This window comes from Chenopodium album, chromosome 10 (assembly GCF_948465745.1).
Source record: "Chenopodium album chromosome 10, dcCheAlbu1.1, whole genome shotgun sequence".
NCBI lineage: Eukaryota > Viridiplantae > Streptophyta > Magnoliopsida > Caryophyllales > Amaranthaceae > Chenopodium > Chenopodium album.
This window is the reverse complement of record NC_137843.1, coordinates 1987032-2003360: the sequence shown is the minus strand read 5'-3', so window position 1 is coordinate 2003360 and position 16329 is coordinate 1987032. Positions and strand designations below refer to the sequence as shown.

At 37.9% G+C, this 16329-nt stretch overlaps 2 protein-coding genes across 2 annotated transcripts; one reads left to right on the top strand and one right to left on the bottom strand.

Annotated features, from left to right (window-relative positions):
* Positions 1-6733: 6733 nt before the first annotated feature.
* LOC145562934 (uncharacterized) lies at positions 6734-10320 on the bottom strand. The gene is made up of 6 exons (XM_081623350.1): positions 9513-10320; positions 8238-8960; positions 7930-8165; positions 7032-7085; positions 6858-6990; positions 6734-6747 (listed from the first exon to the last, which is right to left on the bottom strand). The coding sequence occupies exons 1-6, from the start codon at positions 10318-10320 to the stop codon at positions 6734-6736; spliced, it is 1968 nt and encodes a 655-aa protein (XP_081479476.1).
* Positions 10321-13250: 2930 nt separating this feature from the next.
* Positions 13251-14306, top strand: LOC145562933 (uncharacterized). The gene has a single exon (XM_081623349.1). The coding sequence runs from the start codon at positions 13251-13253 to the stop codon at positions 14304-14306; it is 1056 nt and encodes a 351-aa protein (XP_081479475.1).
* The last annotated feature ends 2023 nt before the right edge of the window (positions 14307-16329 follow it).

Below are 16329 nucleotides of genomic sequence, written 5' to 3'. Positions count from 1 at the left end.
TATATAATTGCGGAGGCACAAATTAAATGAGAGAGATATAAGTAGATCCACCTGGTTTGATTTAAATCTAAGGAGCTCTAATCTATCAAATAACAACTAGTTGAACTTACCCTATACTACAAACTAAAGACTTGGCATGTTTCGTAGCCTGTAGGTTGTAGCTAGAAAGATTATAATAACGCTCGAGTAGTACGGCCATAACATGCCATAATGTCTTTCAATCTTTCGCTAATCTTTTGTTTGTCTTTGGTTATCTTTGTTGGCCCATTACTTAAATTTACTGTCACTTTGATAGCGAATAAGTAGTTGGAATCAGGACATAAATTTAATTTTCTTGTTGTCGACGGTCTGATGATGAAGGATTACTACTTGTATCAATTACAAAATGTCAAATTCTAATGTATTCAAGGATGTAAACATATATATTATGTATTTCTTTAATATATGAATCTCAGTTGTTAGATACTAACAAATCACGAGGCATACACTCAGTATAAAAAAACACAAAGTAATACTTAAAGTTTTGAGGGTGATATATACTCAAACCTACAATCAAATTTCGTTTACATTACTTTGTAGCTATATATACTTTTGAGTTTTGACGTAGTTGATCAATTAGAATATTCAACATTTTTTATGTCGATCAATGTCAATCGAAATTTTGTGTTCAAACCATAAATTATTAGAGGGGTTTGTTGCAGTCGAGATTCAGTGAAAGTTTTGTAAGCTATAGGTTTGGGAGGAGGCATAAATCAGCCACATGACGTAGACTTAGATCATATGAATTACAGCATGACAAAAAACACATTAATATATAGGTTAATAAATAGAGGTTGCAAAGCTATATGATAAGATAATTATATAAAATCATAATTAGTAGTACGTAACACATTATTTATTGATGTTTGTATGTTTTATATAACCAGCAAGTTTCTAACTAATAGAATCTATTATGGACGTTATGGTCGGATCTAAGTTGTCGTCGTCAATTGATCACATGCTGATCATGAGGGACTAAGGGGAGTAACTGCACAGATTTGGTTAATTAGTCAATTAGTATTTCTGATTATTTCTTACCTTTTTTTTTTTTTTTTTTTTTGAGGAATTACATAATGCTTATTACTTCGTAATAAATAAGTTTAAAAGTTAAAATTGCACATGAAGGTTAAGACAAGCAGCACCATTTTATATGTCAAAGACAGTCTTCTTACACCAAAGAGGAATTCAATTTGATATCTCCTTCTAATTTGGGTAACATAATCTTACCATGCCCTAATCTATGTCTAGATGTGTAAATAAGCTAAAGCTTTCGTATGATGAGAAATTATACAAGTATTTATTTCATCATATTATACGGAGTATTTATTTATTTTGTACAACTATATGGGGTATTAAAGATACTGAAAATAAATTCGAAACTCGTTGACATGATAAATATTGTATAATTTTTAATCATGTTGACCCATCTAAAACTATTTATTTTATTTAACTAAACAAGTTTTATACAATTAGAGCCCTTCTACTATTTGTAATATGACTCCTTAAATAAGTAATATAGATCTTAATTATTCAAATATCATTTTATGAATGGGATATGTAGAAAAGAGTTATACTTCTTGTTTTGTTATACTTTGTCTTGTTTAAAGTTAATACCTCATACGAGGTGGAATAAACTACGTCGTATTAATAGTGTATTAATTGTTATCAAATCTAGCTATTTCAGTACTTCAGTCCAAATAAATTTTTGGCTTCGGTTTTATGTTATTTTTGTTGACCTTATTGCTTTACAACAACAACATATATAATACATTAAACTACTTGTACAAGGTGGTCTGGCATAAATTAGCACTTCCTCCATTTCTTAAATTTTATAACAACTATCTTCGACATGCGTGGACCCGGCGCGTGAGAAACTTGTTTCGAACTGTCCCCTTATACTCCGTATTACATTTGACTTTGTTTGATTCTGAAAATTATATGGAATTTAATTGATAGAAAATGAACGGACGAAATTAGAAGGAAAGCTCCCTTCGAAGATGGCATGAATTCATAAATTATTCACTTTTTTTCCTCTTAAAATTGGAGAAATTTAAAAGGAAATTAAAGAGAAAAATTAAATCTATCAAATTAAAATTTCTTAGATTCCTTTCATAAGCTTTCCATCAAATTAAACGTTGAAAAAAATGGTTTCTTTACTTTCCTTCTCTTCGGACCTGTTCTGATTTACTGAACTGAAACTAAACTGAACTGATTGGAGTTGAACTGAACTGAACTAAAATTAAGCTGCAGAGAATAGGCCATTCCTTTCATTTACCTTTCTTTTTTTTTTCCCCTTCCCTTCCGATTCTTTACTATTTTTAAACCAAACAAAACCTTATGGTCTACAATACATATGTTCTTTATTAGAAGTTCGATAACAATTGTTGATATAAACTATAGTCAAAAAAATTTAAAGTTGACCATGAAAATTAAGTCAAAATGTAACAAACAAAAAGGAATAGAGGGAGTATAAAAATTTTGAGTACAAGAAATTGAATTTCCTATTTATTGGAACTTTGATAAAACAATACAAGAACTTTGAAAAAGTGTGAAGTTACGAAAGTAAAACTTACAAAGATCTCAATAATTTCACATCTAAGAAATGATATATATGATGGCTATTACTTCTAAGCTAAGTTTCATGCTTTTTTTTTTTTTTTTTTTTAATAGATGCTTATTTAGTTATGATACCAATATAATGCGTTACATTCTATACTTATTTATTTAATTTTTATTTATACTTCGTATAATTTTTTACCATAATCTAAATGTAATTGTCGATGCACCTTGATGATAAAGCCAAATACCTAATCTGCTAATTGATATCATAGATTGATAGATACCATCGATCGATCATGTTACTTTCATTTCATTTGTAAAACTTGTTTGCCATTTGGCATTTATAGCTTTGAACCTTTGATTAATATCATAACAAACGTTACTAGGTCTTAATTATAATATACTTCAGTCCATATGATATACTAGATACTAATAAAATTTAACATAATATATTCTGCATATTTATCCTGCATGTCACGGAAAACAAAAACAATAAAACAAGGGGAAAATGTTAGAATGTATAGGTCATCACTCGTCATCTTTCTTGATTTGTTTCTCTAATTGCATATGATTAAAGAATCTTCATTAGCAGCCTTTCTGTACTAAGTACATACTACTATCATATATTATAATATAATCAATCTTTTAATTAACATACTATTAAGAAGTAATTACCTTTATTTCATACAGAAAAGATCTAAGCTAGATACGAAAACCTAGGTCAGTTAATCTTAATTAAGGTTTATATACGCCAATTGGTTATTTATACCTAAATAGTTAAGCATCTTTTCAATAACCAAAGTAACATAGTACTCTAGTGACCTTTTAAATTACATGCACTTTGGCATCATGGAAAAAATTCCAAACCTGAAAAAGAGGATGCAAAACTCCTTTTTCTTTATTTTTATGTCTATTCTTATCTTACTCGCATATTCTCATCAACGCCAAAAGAAATTGGCAAGGAAAAGCACAAAGCACAGGTTCTTTAAGAAAAAAAAAATTGTAAATATGCAAAAAAAAAAGGCCATCGCAATAGATCCGCAACCACATAAGGCATAATATAAAATTTGTATTTAGATGATCAATCAATGTATATGCAATGTAGAGTATATAATGTAGAGTATATATATATATATATATATATATATATATATATATATATATATATATATATATATATATATATATATATATATATATATTCCATTATCTTATTAGTTGGTTAAAGTCTAGAGAATGATGTTTAAAATATGAGATTAAATCCCCACAATTAATTAGTTGTCCTTCGATGTGAACTTTTTTTTTTTTTGTCTTTTTATCTTATTAGTTCTCATTATTAGAGATCGATGACAATGATATGTGTTAATGTATGTGTTTAAGGGTTATTATTTTACAATTTTATATGGCAAGAACGGTAAGGCAAGGAGATCAAGACACATTGACGAGTTCGGAAAATAATTAAAGAAACCCCCATATTGAAATTTATGGAATTTCTCCTGAAAAAAGAAAACATAAACTTTATCGCTCGTCTATAATTATTACTCCTAGTAAAGCACTACATAACTTTTAATTTAATCATTTTTACTTTCGAAACCAGTCAAAGTAGAAAGAACCCAAGTCACGATCTATGCACGTGGTTTGTGCACTCACAAGCAAGTGGAAACTACAAGTGTACTTGTACTTTCTTAATTAAGTTTATTCTTCACTCTAAGGATAAAGTCTACTTACTATCTAGGGAATCCAAATACAAGAATGTGGGAAACAAATTTTAACTAAAATTGGCTTTTATTTATTCAATTCGAAGAACAGCTTGCTTTGAAAACTTTGATGGGAAAACTAGTTGGCGAAACTCCAAAAATTGCATCGATATATGAAGTCGTCCCCGTGAAATAAGTAAACGCATCTCCGCAAATCCATTTCTTCGTGTTTGTTACCCATTAATTAAACAACTATTTAGCTTATTCTCCAGTCTTTTGTGTACTAATTTGTCTAATTTTGTGCTCTTTTTGCTTAGCTTCCTGTCTAAGCCTTATAATATGCTGAGTTTACACGATCGAGTTTTGTGTAATATCACGTACGCCCTCTATTTAAAATTAATTACTAGTCTGTAAGGGTTACGACTTATGATACATATTTTTCTTTTGATGGGAATTATACTCGCTCCACTGTATTTTGTTTGCTGATTAAAATACTCTTTATAATTATTACTACATATATGTTATTTATATTACATTACTTTAGATCCTTCTAATCATAAAATTGGTATATTGAGACTTAATAATAATTTGTACACATTATTCACCAAAAAGGTCAATTTTGAAAATACTTAAAGTTTTTTTTTCTCCATTTTAATTAAAATACTTAAAACACTTTGTTATTCAAAATTCTATAACAAACATCATATGTGTAAATAATGTCATGTACAACAATTCACCAGTAACATAAGATATATAAGTAAAAGTCAAATTCACCGCAATAATTTTACATAACCTGATCAATTTAGATTACTTATATTATAGGAATAATGTAAAAAGTGTATTGTAATAAGTTAGGGCTTGTTCCGATTTACAGAAAACAACTGAACTGAACAGATTGGGGCTGAAATGAACTAAATAGAGCTGAAATGAATTGTTTATGAGAAAAAAAAATAGGAACTGAACTAAAAAAAAAACTGATTGGAGCTGAACTCGACTGAACTGAAATTAAGCTGAGCAGAACAGGCCCTTAGTATACCTTGTAATCTTGTATGCATAATGCAATAGTCAAAGTGTTGTAAGTTAAACTACCTTAAGCATATTGCAAAAATAAAAGTGCTATTAAGTGTATAGTTAGTGCAAAGCTCAATAACTCTTAATTAACACTAAATTTTGTTATCTTGATTGGTCATTCGACGATGAATTAGCTATCGTTGAATAACTATTATCAAACACTTTTACATAAATAACTAGCTAGTCAAATCAATTAATAATAAATCATCTAGCTGACAGCTAATTAAACACCGATTATCAAACATAATTTATGTCTTTGACATACCAGATTACACAGAAATCAACTTATAAGCAGTAAAAATTTGTTGTAGAAAAGTTGCATGCATGGGCTATAATATCACGAGTACGTGCAATTTGTCACATTAACATGTGAATCGAAAGAAATCAAACAAAGTGTCTGGCTTTTAAAACGATGTCGCACATGATACATGAATGGCGCAAGCTCTAATGCCACCACATGAAAGAGTGAACATAGAATATCTTATGCAGGTGCATGTTTATTCTCGGGGTCACCTAAAGTATAAACATTTAAACATATGGTTTGATGCCATGAAGCAGCAATCGAGATCTAGTAGAAAGCTATACAATCTCCAAAACTAGCATATCATACATAAAGGGGTTGTACATATAATTGAACCAAGTAAAGTAAAGTTTTAAACATGAACAATCATGGCAAATTAAATAATAATAAAAGAGTTGAACTCGAACACCATAATAGCTAACTTGGTTTTATTTAAAAAAATAAAATAACATTAACAGTCTCATACTTAAAGGTTCTACAAGATTGAATTAGATCTTGTGAACATGCAAAAGTGGTTTAAGTTGGTCTGATTTTAAATTATAGTTATATTAGAATTAAATAGATCCGGGTAAAGTTTGATTTGATTGGAATTTAGCAAACTAACATACAAGACTCATGAATCATGATCAATGCAAGACCTCAACAAGATACTTAAATTTGTGTGATTGAGTTGAACAATAATACAGTGTTGTTTTACTCCTTTAGGTGTTGTCCTATCTAAAAATAAAAGAGCAGGTTTCCATTTTTGGTGGTTTATGTATGTTAAGGCTAAGCAGTGGACAGATCACAACAGCATAGTAACTTGAAACCAAGTCTGTCACGAAAATATTTTCCGTAGTTTCATTAGAGTGTAGAGTAGAGTATTTATACAAGAGATTAGGGCTCAAGAAATAGGCCCGTTAACTATACAATATCAACACTAATTATAGGCCCTAACACCCCCCCTCAAGTTGGAGCATGCAAATCACAAATGCCCAACTTGCCAAGTAAATACATGAATTGACTTTTACTCAAAGCCTTGGTGAAAATATCCGCTAATTGGTCCGTTGTCTTCACATACGACGGACTAATGATACCATCCTGAATTGCATCACGAAGATAATAACAATCAACCTCAATGTGCTTGGTACGCTCATGGAAAACCGGATTCTTCGCAATATACAAAGCAGATTGATTATCACAAAACAAACTCATAGCACGAGGATGGGAGACACCCAAACTCAGAAGAAGGGCCTTTAACCATTTCAACTCATCAGTGGTTTTAGACATTGAGCGAAATTCGGCCTCTGAAGAAGACTTGGCCACAGTGTCCTGTTTCTTAGTCTTCCAAGATATAGGGGAAGCACCAAGAAACACCAACCAACCAGAGATAGAACGACGCGACAAGGGACAACCTGCCCAATCTGAATCACACCAACCTGTAATATGTAAATCACAATCTGAACTCAAAAGGATTCCCTGACCCGGACATCCCTTCAAGTACCGCACTGTACGAAGAGCTGCTTCCCAATGGTCCTGTCGCGGTTGTTGCATAAATTGAGACAAAATATGCACCGCGTATGCTAAATCCGGTCTAGTAAAAGACAAATAAATCAAACGGCCCACAAGCCGTCGATACTGCTCTGGATCAGAAAAGAAAGAGGACTCTGATTTCGCTAGAGTATGATTCTGCTCAATAGGAGTACCTGCCGGACGAGCACCTAGCAAACCAGACTCTGCAATAATGTCAAGTGTATATTTCCGTTGACATAAAAATATGCCTTCCGGACTACGAGCAACCTCAACACCAAGAAAATACTTCAAAACACCCAAATCTTTCATATGAAAACAGTCACTCAAGTATGACTTGAATGTTGAAATCGCAGAAGAATCATTACCAGAAATTATCAAATCATCAACATACACCAGAACACTAAGTTGTATAGACCCAGATTGCAGAGTAAAGAGAGAATAGTCAGAGTACGATTGCACAAATCCGTACCTTTTCAGAGAGGCGGCCAATTTAGAATACCAACAACGAGGTGCTTGTCGAAGACCATACAATGACTTCAGAAGACGACACACCATACCAGGTTGAGAGCCATGAAATCCAGGGGGAAGCTTCATATAAACTTCCTCATCAAGATCACCATGTAGAAATGCATTGTGGACATCCATCTGATGCAATTCCCAATTCTTTGCAGCAGCGACAGCAAGAAAAGCACGAACAGTGACCATTTTAGCGACGGGAGCAAAAGTCTCATTGTAATCAATACCCTCAACCTGATGATTACCAAAGATAACCAGACGAGCCTTTAATCTCTCAAGTGTGCCATCAGAATTAAGTTTGACCTTGTAAACCCATCGACACCCAAGAGCTTTCTTACCAGGAGGCAATTTTTCCATTACCCAAGTGCCATTTTTTTCTAATGCATCAATTTCTGTTTGCATAGCCGCTTTCCACCCCTCATCCTGCATTGCCTCCTTGAAATTACGAGGCTCAACCATCGTATCAACAGCTGCAATAAATACACGGTGTCGCACAGAAAATTTATCACAATTCACAAAATGTGCTAAAGGATAGGGAGTACCTGAGGAGCATGGAGTAGACGGTGAACCAGAAGTGATAGATGGACTCGGAACAGAAATAGTATGTGCAACATAATCCCGATGCCAACCCGGGGGATGTCTGTGCCGTTGACCACGATCAAGATCAAGAGATGATTCAGAGGAGAGACTCGGATCAGCAGCCTCCGAGGCAAAAGCAGTACTAGAGGGCACAAAAGGTGCAGTAGTGTGAGGAGCATGGGGGGTAGCACATGTAGTGGCAGGGGTGCTCGGTGCGTGTGGTGAATCGGGGTCAATAGAGGATTCACCGACCTCCAACACATTTTCCAAATCATCCAAAAAATCATGATCAACTACCACATTGTCATGTGACACACCCTCGGTACCCACATTAGCATCAAGAGAGTCACTAGTAGACACAAAGGGGAATTCATTCTCATAGAACTTGACATCACGTGAGATAAAAATTTCTCCAGTTTCAAAATCATATAACTTCCAACCCTTCTTGCCATGAGGATAACCCACAAACACACATTTCCTACTCCTAGGAGCAAATTTGTCACCCTTAGCTTTTTGATTATGAGCGAAGCAAAGACACCCGAAAACACGTAATGTATCAAAATCAGGTTGTTTGCCAAAAAGCATTTCATATGGAGTTTTCTTATCAAGTAGAAGAGAAGGAGTGCGATTAATAACATAAACCGCCCCAAGAATACACTCACCCCACAAATCAATTGGCAAATTGCCTTGAAACATCAATGCTCTACCAACATTCAATATATGTTGGTGTTTACGCTCTACCCGACCATTTTGTTGAGGAGTACCGACACAAGAGGTTTGAAAGAGAATGCCATGTTCATCAAAATAGGGAAGCATGTGTTTGAATTCAGTTCCATTATCACTCCGTACACACTTAACAGTAACATCAAATTGATTTTTAACCATAGCAAAGAAAGAACAGAAAGAAGAATAAACTTCAGTTTTATCAGTCAGCAAATAAACCCAAACACCTCTTGAAAAATCATCTACTATAGTTAAAAAATAATGAGCACCACAAGTAGAAGCCGTCTTATACGGTCCCCACAAATCACAATGTATCATTTCAAGAATACGACTAGCACGACTATCACTATCAGGAAAACTGGCTCGGGTTTGTTTTGCGAGAGGACAAATTTCACATGCTTTATGTAAACACTTAGGAGCAGAACTACCTCGAATAGCAGGAATCATTTTGACAATTTTCTCCGACGGATGCCCCAAACGACGATGCCACAACTCGAATGTAGAAATGGCCGGACCTGTGAGAGCACATACTTTTGGGAGACGCCGGAAATAATATAGTCCATCTATCCGTTCACCGCCACCAATTAAGCTCCCCGAGGATTGATCCTGTATAGCACAAAGAGAATTAGTGAATCGGACAAAGCAATTAGAGTCATCAATCAACTTAGACACAGAAATCAAGTTGCAATTCAATTGCGGAACAAATAAAACATGTTCGAGAGTAATGCCATCCGCCAAGGCAACACGACCCTCTTTAGTAGCCATGGCCTTAGCACCATCGGGAAGACCAACGGGACAAGAGATAATAGAATGAGCATCTTGTAAAAAATTGTCATTGCCGGTAACATGATGGGATGCACCGGTGTCAATAATCCATGAGAAAGATAGAGAATCACTAGCCATAGAATTCGTAGGAGTATCAAACACACCCAAGATAGAAGAGGCAGTAGTAGTAGTAAACCGAGGAAGAGCAGGACTCCCAGCCTGCTGGGCAGTCCACTCCGCGGCCTGGCTGCGGCTGGGAGGGCTGTCCCGCGGCTGGGTCGCGGAGTGCTCTGGTTGGTAGGTTGTCGCAGCCTGCTGGGCAGTCCACTCCGCGGCCTGGCTGCGGCTGGGAGGGCTGTCCCGCGGGATAACTCTGCGACCTGGCTGATCTTGCGACACAGGGGAAGCAATTGCCGAAGACGAAGAACGGCCTTTACTTCCATATCTGTCCAGCCACCAATCGGGTAGGCCGTGGACAAGAAAGCAAGAATTATAGTCGTGGCCCGATCGATTGCAGTGGGTACAATTGAGAATCGAATTGCGGTTGTCATTCACCATTTTTGAGCAAGAAGAAGAAGTAGTAGTATTATGAGAAGCAGCGCACAGATGGAGAGTAGTAGTATGGGAAGCAACGCACAACAATCGAAGGAGTAAACCAGTAGAATTAGAAAAGGCCCAAAATTTGATTTAGAACAGCAAGAAGATTCGTAGAAATTGCTTGATTAAAAAAAAAATCCAGAAATTTGATTGTAGAGATTATGATAGAAATTAATTTAGGGATTAGAATGTAGAAAGTAGAAATTGATTTTAGGGATTAGAATGATTTTGGCTCCGATACCATGTCACGAAAATATTTTCCGTAGTTTCATTAGAGTGTAGAGTAGAGTATTTATACAAGAGATTAGGGCTCAAGAAATAGGCCCGTTAACTATACAATATCAACACTAATTATAGGCCCTAACAAAGTCTAATGTATTACAAATAATTCCTGAAGAAGGCCTAACTTTAAGTAACAAGATATGTCCTTTCTCAATTATTTTTCACATGCCTCTCATTAAACCCACTAACCGATCGCTTCTAACTTCAACTCATCTAACTTCTTTTGCTCAAACATGAAGAAGTTAACCATTACGTGTATAGTAATTTGCTTGACGAAAAGACACGGGAAATGATACTACAGTACAATGTATCAGTTCAATTTCGTTTACTTTGACAGAGGAAATACTATTTTTTTTTTTTTTTTTTTTTTTTTTTTTTTATACTTTGACAGAGGAAATACTATTTTTTTTTTTTTTTTTTTTTTGAAAGACCCCCAATTACTATGACAGAGAAACAAGAGAGAGAAAGTGAGAATGAGAGAAACCCCCAAACTCACCCCCAATCCGAAACCCCAATTCACCACCCCCCCCCTCCGGATCCCAAACCTCCTCCTTCGGTTGCTGTGGCGGCGGAATCTGCCAGCAAATCTTATGCCCAATCTCTTAAAGCCGCCCCCCCTGATCCAACCCTACCTCCTCCTCCACCTGACCTCATCTCCAGCCTAACCTCCCTGTCTCCTCCAAAAGACTTCCATTCGGAAAACCATGTTTTCATTCCCCTTCAGGACTCTGATATTGGCCCTTCTATCTCCCCCTGGCAATTTGCCGTTATCTTCAAGGTGATCGGTAAATCCCTGTCTTTCGACTTTCTGAAACAGAGTCTCATCAAACAATGGAATATTCCAGAAGCTGCAAAAATCTTCACTCTGGGTAAAGGCTTCTTCAATTTACCCTTACCTTCAAAAGATTTCCAAAACGCCATTCTGTCAGGTGGCCCCTGGTTCATAGGGAAATTTGCCATCCATGTTCAACCATGGACACCGGGGTTTAAACCATCTGAAGCTTCCATTTCATCGGTTCCAATTTGGGTAACTCTCCCGGAGTTGCCAATTGAATTACACTCTCCCCCTATTCTTCAAAAAATCGGTAATGCCATTGGGTCCTTCATCAAAGCGACCTCTGCTCCTTTTGCAACAAAAAAAGTCCAACAAGCTAGGGTCTTGGTCCTCATCGACCTAGCAGCTAAGAAACCGGAATTCGTTTGCATTGGTAAACACTTTCAACAGATTAACTATGGTGATTGCCCTCCCTTCTGCTCTAATTACAACTCCATCGGACATTCTACATAGAGGTGTCCAAAACTCAGACCACCAGAAGATCAGGTGCCACAAAACCCTAATTCGGCGGCTGAAGGAGTGCAAAACCCTACCAAAGAGCAGAATCACGGGTCCGACCCAGAGGTTGGCTGTGAAGAAGGCGAATGGACTGTTGTTCAGAGAAAACAGAGCAAAAAGCCTGTTCGTAAGTTTGCACAAAAAGGGAAAAACCCGTTGCAGTACCCGGGTAATCCAAAAAGTCAAACCCAGAGAAAAATTTCAAATTTTGCTCATAAACAAAATTTGGGCCACGTGGCCTCATCCTCACCTTCCACCTGTAAACCCCAAGATAAGCCCTCCTCGGTCCAGATTAACTCAATCCCTCTCTCTTCTTTATCATTTTTCTCAAACCAATCCACTCTTCCAGAACATCCAACTATCACCACCTCTCACTCAAATTAACCCTCTACCGGTGTGTCTATATCCACTACCAATGGTTTCGTCCAACGGGTCGGACCAATTCTCGGAGGGGTCATGCCCGTTCAAACACCTCAGCGATTCGGAGGAGGAAACCAGCAAATTCTGTCCGGCGGTAGCGAAGCTGGAAATAATGCACAACACTCTCAACCCCAAGTTCTATTTGCCTTTTCAACCCCTTCCTCTCCAACCGCCGTACCCGATCCTCTGCGACACTCGTGTTCCAACTCCGGAAAAATTGGTTCTCCTAGACCCACCAATTCCAACCTTCCCGGAGGTGGAGGTAAACAAAATGGAGTTCTTTCTCAAAACCCCTTCCAGGTGGGTAAAAGTTCCAGCCAGCCAAATCCGGCAGTTTCTACTCCGTCCGTATCTGGTAGATCCTCCGTATCAAGAACTCATGATGGCCGAAAAAGAAGGAGGAACCATGTTTCCAGCCCAGCTTCCGGATCTGGCGGAGTTGAAAGCTCTGTGTCCTGTTCTAGAGGTTTTCACCACCTGGTGGCTGCGCAAAGCCCAGGGGGAAACGTATCCTTAGGTGGTGCCGCCACAATTGGCCTTTCTGATCGACCCTGCACCGATGTTGCCTCAGTCGAGGAAAATTTACACCCTCAAAGCTCCGTCCCTAACCATTCAAGCGGGTGTTGCCTCGAACGCTCTGGTCATAGCTCAAACCCAGATGGACTGGAGGCAAGTGGAGATCCAAGCATGTTGTCTCTTCGATGTGCAGTTGGAGGAATGGGTATCGGAGATCATCCTAACTCCGAGAAACAAGGAGCTGTTCAGTTTCAAGGAGAGGCGTTTTGTGGAGATGGGACCCACAACCAGCCAAGAGATAAGGAAAGAGATGTTCTTTCAGACCCCTCCACCTGAACCGATGATCGTCGTTGCTTGGAATGCAAGGGGGATAGCTAGGAAAGGCTTCCTCGCAAATCTAAAACACCTCATTACTGAACATCAACCAGATCTCCTCTTCCTGTGTGAAACAAAAACGAGCAGAGCTCACACTGAACATATAATTAAGGGTCTGCCTTTTGATAGCTATGAGCTTGCTGAACCTAAAGGTCTAACTGGGGGTGTCCTTCTTCTCTGGAATTCAGCTGTTCTGGACTTCCATTCCATCAGTAGGGACCTTCACGCCATTCATGGTGTGGTTAAGGTAATAACCACAAACCTACCTTTCTTTCTTTCTGCTGTTTATGCAAGTCCAGAGTTTAAACGTAGACAAGAAACCTGGTTAGACATGGAAAATCTTGCAAAAACCATAAATTTGCCTTGGTTAGCCATGGGTGATTTCAATGATATCATGAATGCGTCTGAAAAACTTGGGGGTAGATCTTTGAATCTTAGACGTGCTGATAAGTTCATCCACTGTGTCTCCTCTTGTGGCTTGATTGACCTGGGTTTTGTTGGAAATAAATTTACTTGGACCAATAAGCAAAAGCGCAGACCTATTCTACAAAGGCTGGATAGAGCTTTAGTAAATGACATTTGGCTCCAGTCTTTTCCTGACTCTAAGCTCTTTCACCTCCCTAGAACTACCTCTGATCACGCAGCAATCAAACTTTCTACCTCTCAGCTCTCTCCTCCTCCCTCTTCCTCTCCCAAAAGTTTCAAACTTGAACCAATGTGGTACCTGGACCCTTCCTTTATCTCCCTCCTTCACTCTAGTTGGCCTTCTGACAACTCCTCTCTCATATCAAAGCTGCACTTCCTCTCTCACTCAATCCAATCCTGGGAAAAATCTCACTTTCCAAACCCCTTGAACAAAATCAAATCGCTCACTAAAAGAATTGCTGGTGCTCAGAAAGCTCTTGAATCTGATCCTAGCAACCAGTTTCTTCAGAATCTTGAAGAGCAACTCTCAGCTGAAATCTCTAATTTGTATGCTCAAGAAGAAGCCTTTTGGGCCATTAGGTCTAGGGTTAACTAGACCACCTCAGGTGACAGAAACACTAGCTTTTTCCACACCTCAGTGATTATTAGAAGAAGAAGGAACAAAATTGTCAATATGAGAAATGATGCTGGTGAGTTGATCCTTCCCCATAACCTCCACAGTCACATAAATGCCTACTTCTCCCAGCTCTTCTCCTCTGAATCTGATTCTGTCTCATCATCTCAGCAACCACCTATCTATGGAGAGGATATCAACATCTCTGATCTCCCTTTCCTTCATGAAACTCACCATGCTGTATTCAGTTTGGGTAGGCTTAAAGCCCCTGGTATTGATGGTTTTCATCCCCTTTTCTTCCAAGAACACTGGGGCCTAATCTGGAAAGACCTTCAGGACTTTGTGGAGTCTTGTTTCTCCAATCTTAGCATTCCACCAGAGGCAAATACCACATCCATCACCCTGATTCCCAAAGTGGAAAACCCTGAGAGGCTGAGACCATAAGACAATACAGACCAATTAGCTTATGTAGCACAGCCTACAAAATTGTCTTAAAAATCCTTGTCAACAGAATCAGACCCTTGCTCCATTCCCTCATTTCTCCAAACCAAAGCAGTTTTCTCCCAGGGAGGGGGTGTGAAAATAATTACATAGCTGCATCAGAAATCCTCCACTCCATGAAGAAAAAATCTGGAAAAAGAGCTTGGTTTGCTCTGAAAATTGACCTTGAAAAGGCCTATGATAGGCTAGAATGGTCCTTTATAAGGATATGTCTTGCTAGAAGTGGCTTCAATAAACCATCAGTTGATTTGATCATGAGTGCCATATCTTCCTCTTCCTTCCATGTCATGGTTAATGGCCATCCTACTCCAACCTTCAATGCTTCAAGGGGCATTAGACAGGGGGATCCCCTGTCCCCTTATATCTTTATTATCTGTATGGAGTATTTCTCTTCCATGATCTCTGAAGCTTGTTCCTCAGGTGCTTGGACTCCTTTCAGTTTCAGGAAAAACTCCCTATCCATCTCCCACTTGATGTTTGCAGATGATCTCATCCTCTTTGGAGAGGCATCTTGCCAAACTCTAAACTCTCTCATCCAAACCCTTGACCTTTTCTTCTCTCTCTCTGGCCAAAAAATGAACCCATCCAAGAGCCAACTCTATTTCTCCAAAAATGCTCAACCTTATATCATTGATTTTTTCTCTTCTTCTCTAAGTGTTCCTGTTACCAAGGACCTAGGCACATACCTAGGCTACCCTCTCACAGACAAAAGACCATCCCCTTCCCAAGTGAGTTTCATTGTCAGGAAAATGAAAGCTAAACTTTCTGCCTGGAAAGCAAAATGTCTCTCAAAAGCTGGAAGGACTGTCTTAATCAAGTCCACCCTGCAATCCATTCCTCAATATGCTATGAGTGTGCTCAAACTCCCAGCCAAAACCCATCAGGAAATTGACCAAATCTGTAGTAGATTCTTTTGGGGATCTGACCTTGATAAAAGAAAGTCTTCTCTCATTGCCTGGGGGTCCATCTGTTGTCCTAAATCTATGGGTGGTCTGGGTCTTAGACTCTCTAGCTTGAAAAACACAATCATGTTAGCAAAACTCTGCTGGAAATTGAACAATTCTGAGAATCTTGCTGCCAAGGTCATTAGAGACAAATATTGCAGGAAAGAGTTACCCACTGCTTTTAATTCTGGCTCTCATATTTGGAATTCTGTGGGTAAAGGGTGGGATTTATTCTCAAATTTTACTCAGTGGCTTGTGGGAAATGGGGAGACTTGTCTCCTATGGCATGATAATTGGACTGGTAAGGGTTCTCTGAGGGAACTTATTGCAGGCCCTATTCCTAGGTATGAGCTAAATTTGACTGTTAGTGCAGTCATTGATGAGAGGGGTTGGAATTTCCAAAACCTGTCTGTCAGCTTTCCCCCTCACCTACTTCAATACCTTCTAGCCATCCCACTATTCCATGATAAACCTGATATACCTTTCTGCTCCCTTGGTAGAGGCTCCTTCTTTGATACCCCTCAAGCCTATGACTTTCTTTGGTTAAAGGACCATGTCCC

Coding starts and splice junctions, on each gene's coding strand:
- LOC145562934 (XM_081623350.1), bottom strand. CDS start 10,320: ATGGTGAATGACAACCGCAATTCGATTCTCAATTGTACCCACTGCAAT. Junction 8,961..9,512: donor AAAAGTATGTGCTCTCACAG/GTCCGGCCATTT, acceptor TGATGTTTCAAG/GCAATTTGCCAATTGATTTG. Junction 6,991..7,031: donor GTCGCGTCGTTCTATCTCTG/GTTGGTTGGTGT, acceptor ATATCTTGGAAG/ACTAAGAAACAGGACACTGT.
- LOC145562933 (XM_081623349.1), top strand. CDS start 13,251: ATGATCGTCGTTGCTTGGAATGCAAGGGGGATAGCTAGGAAAGGCTTC.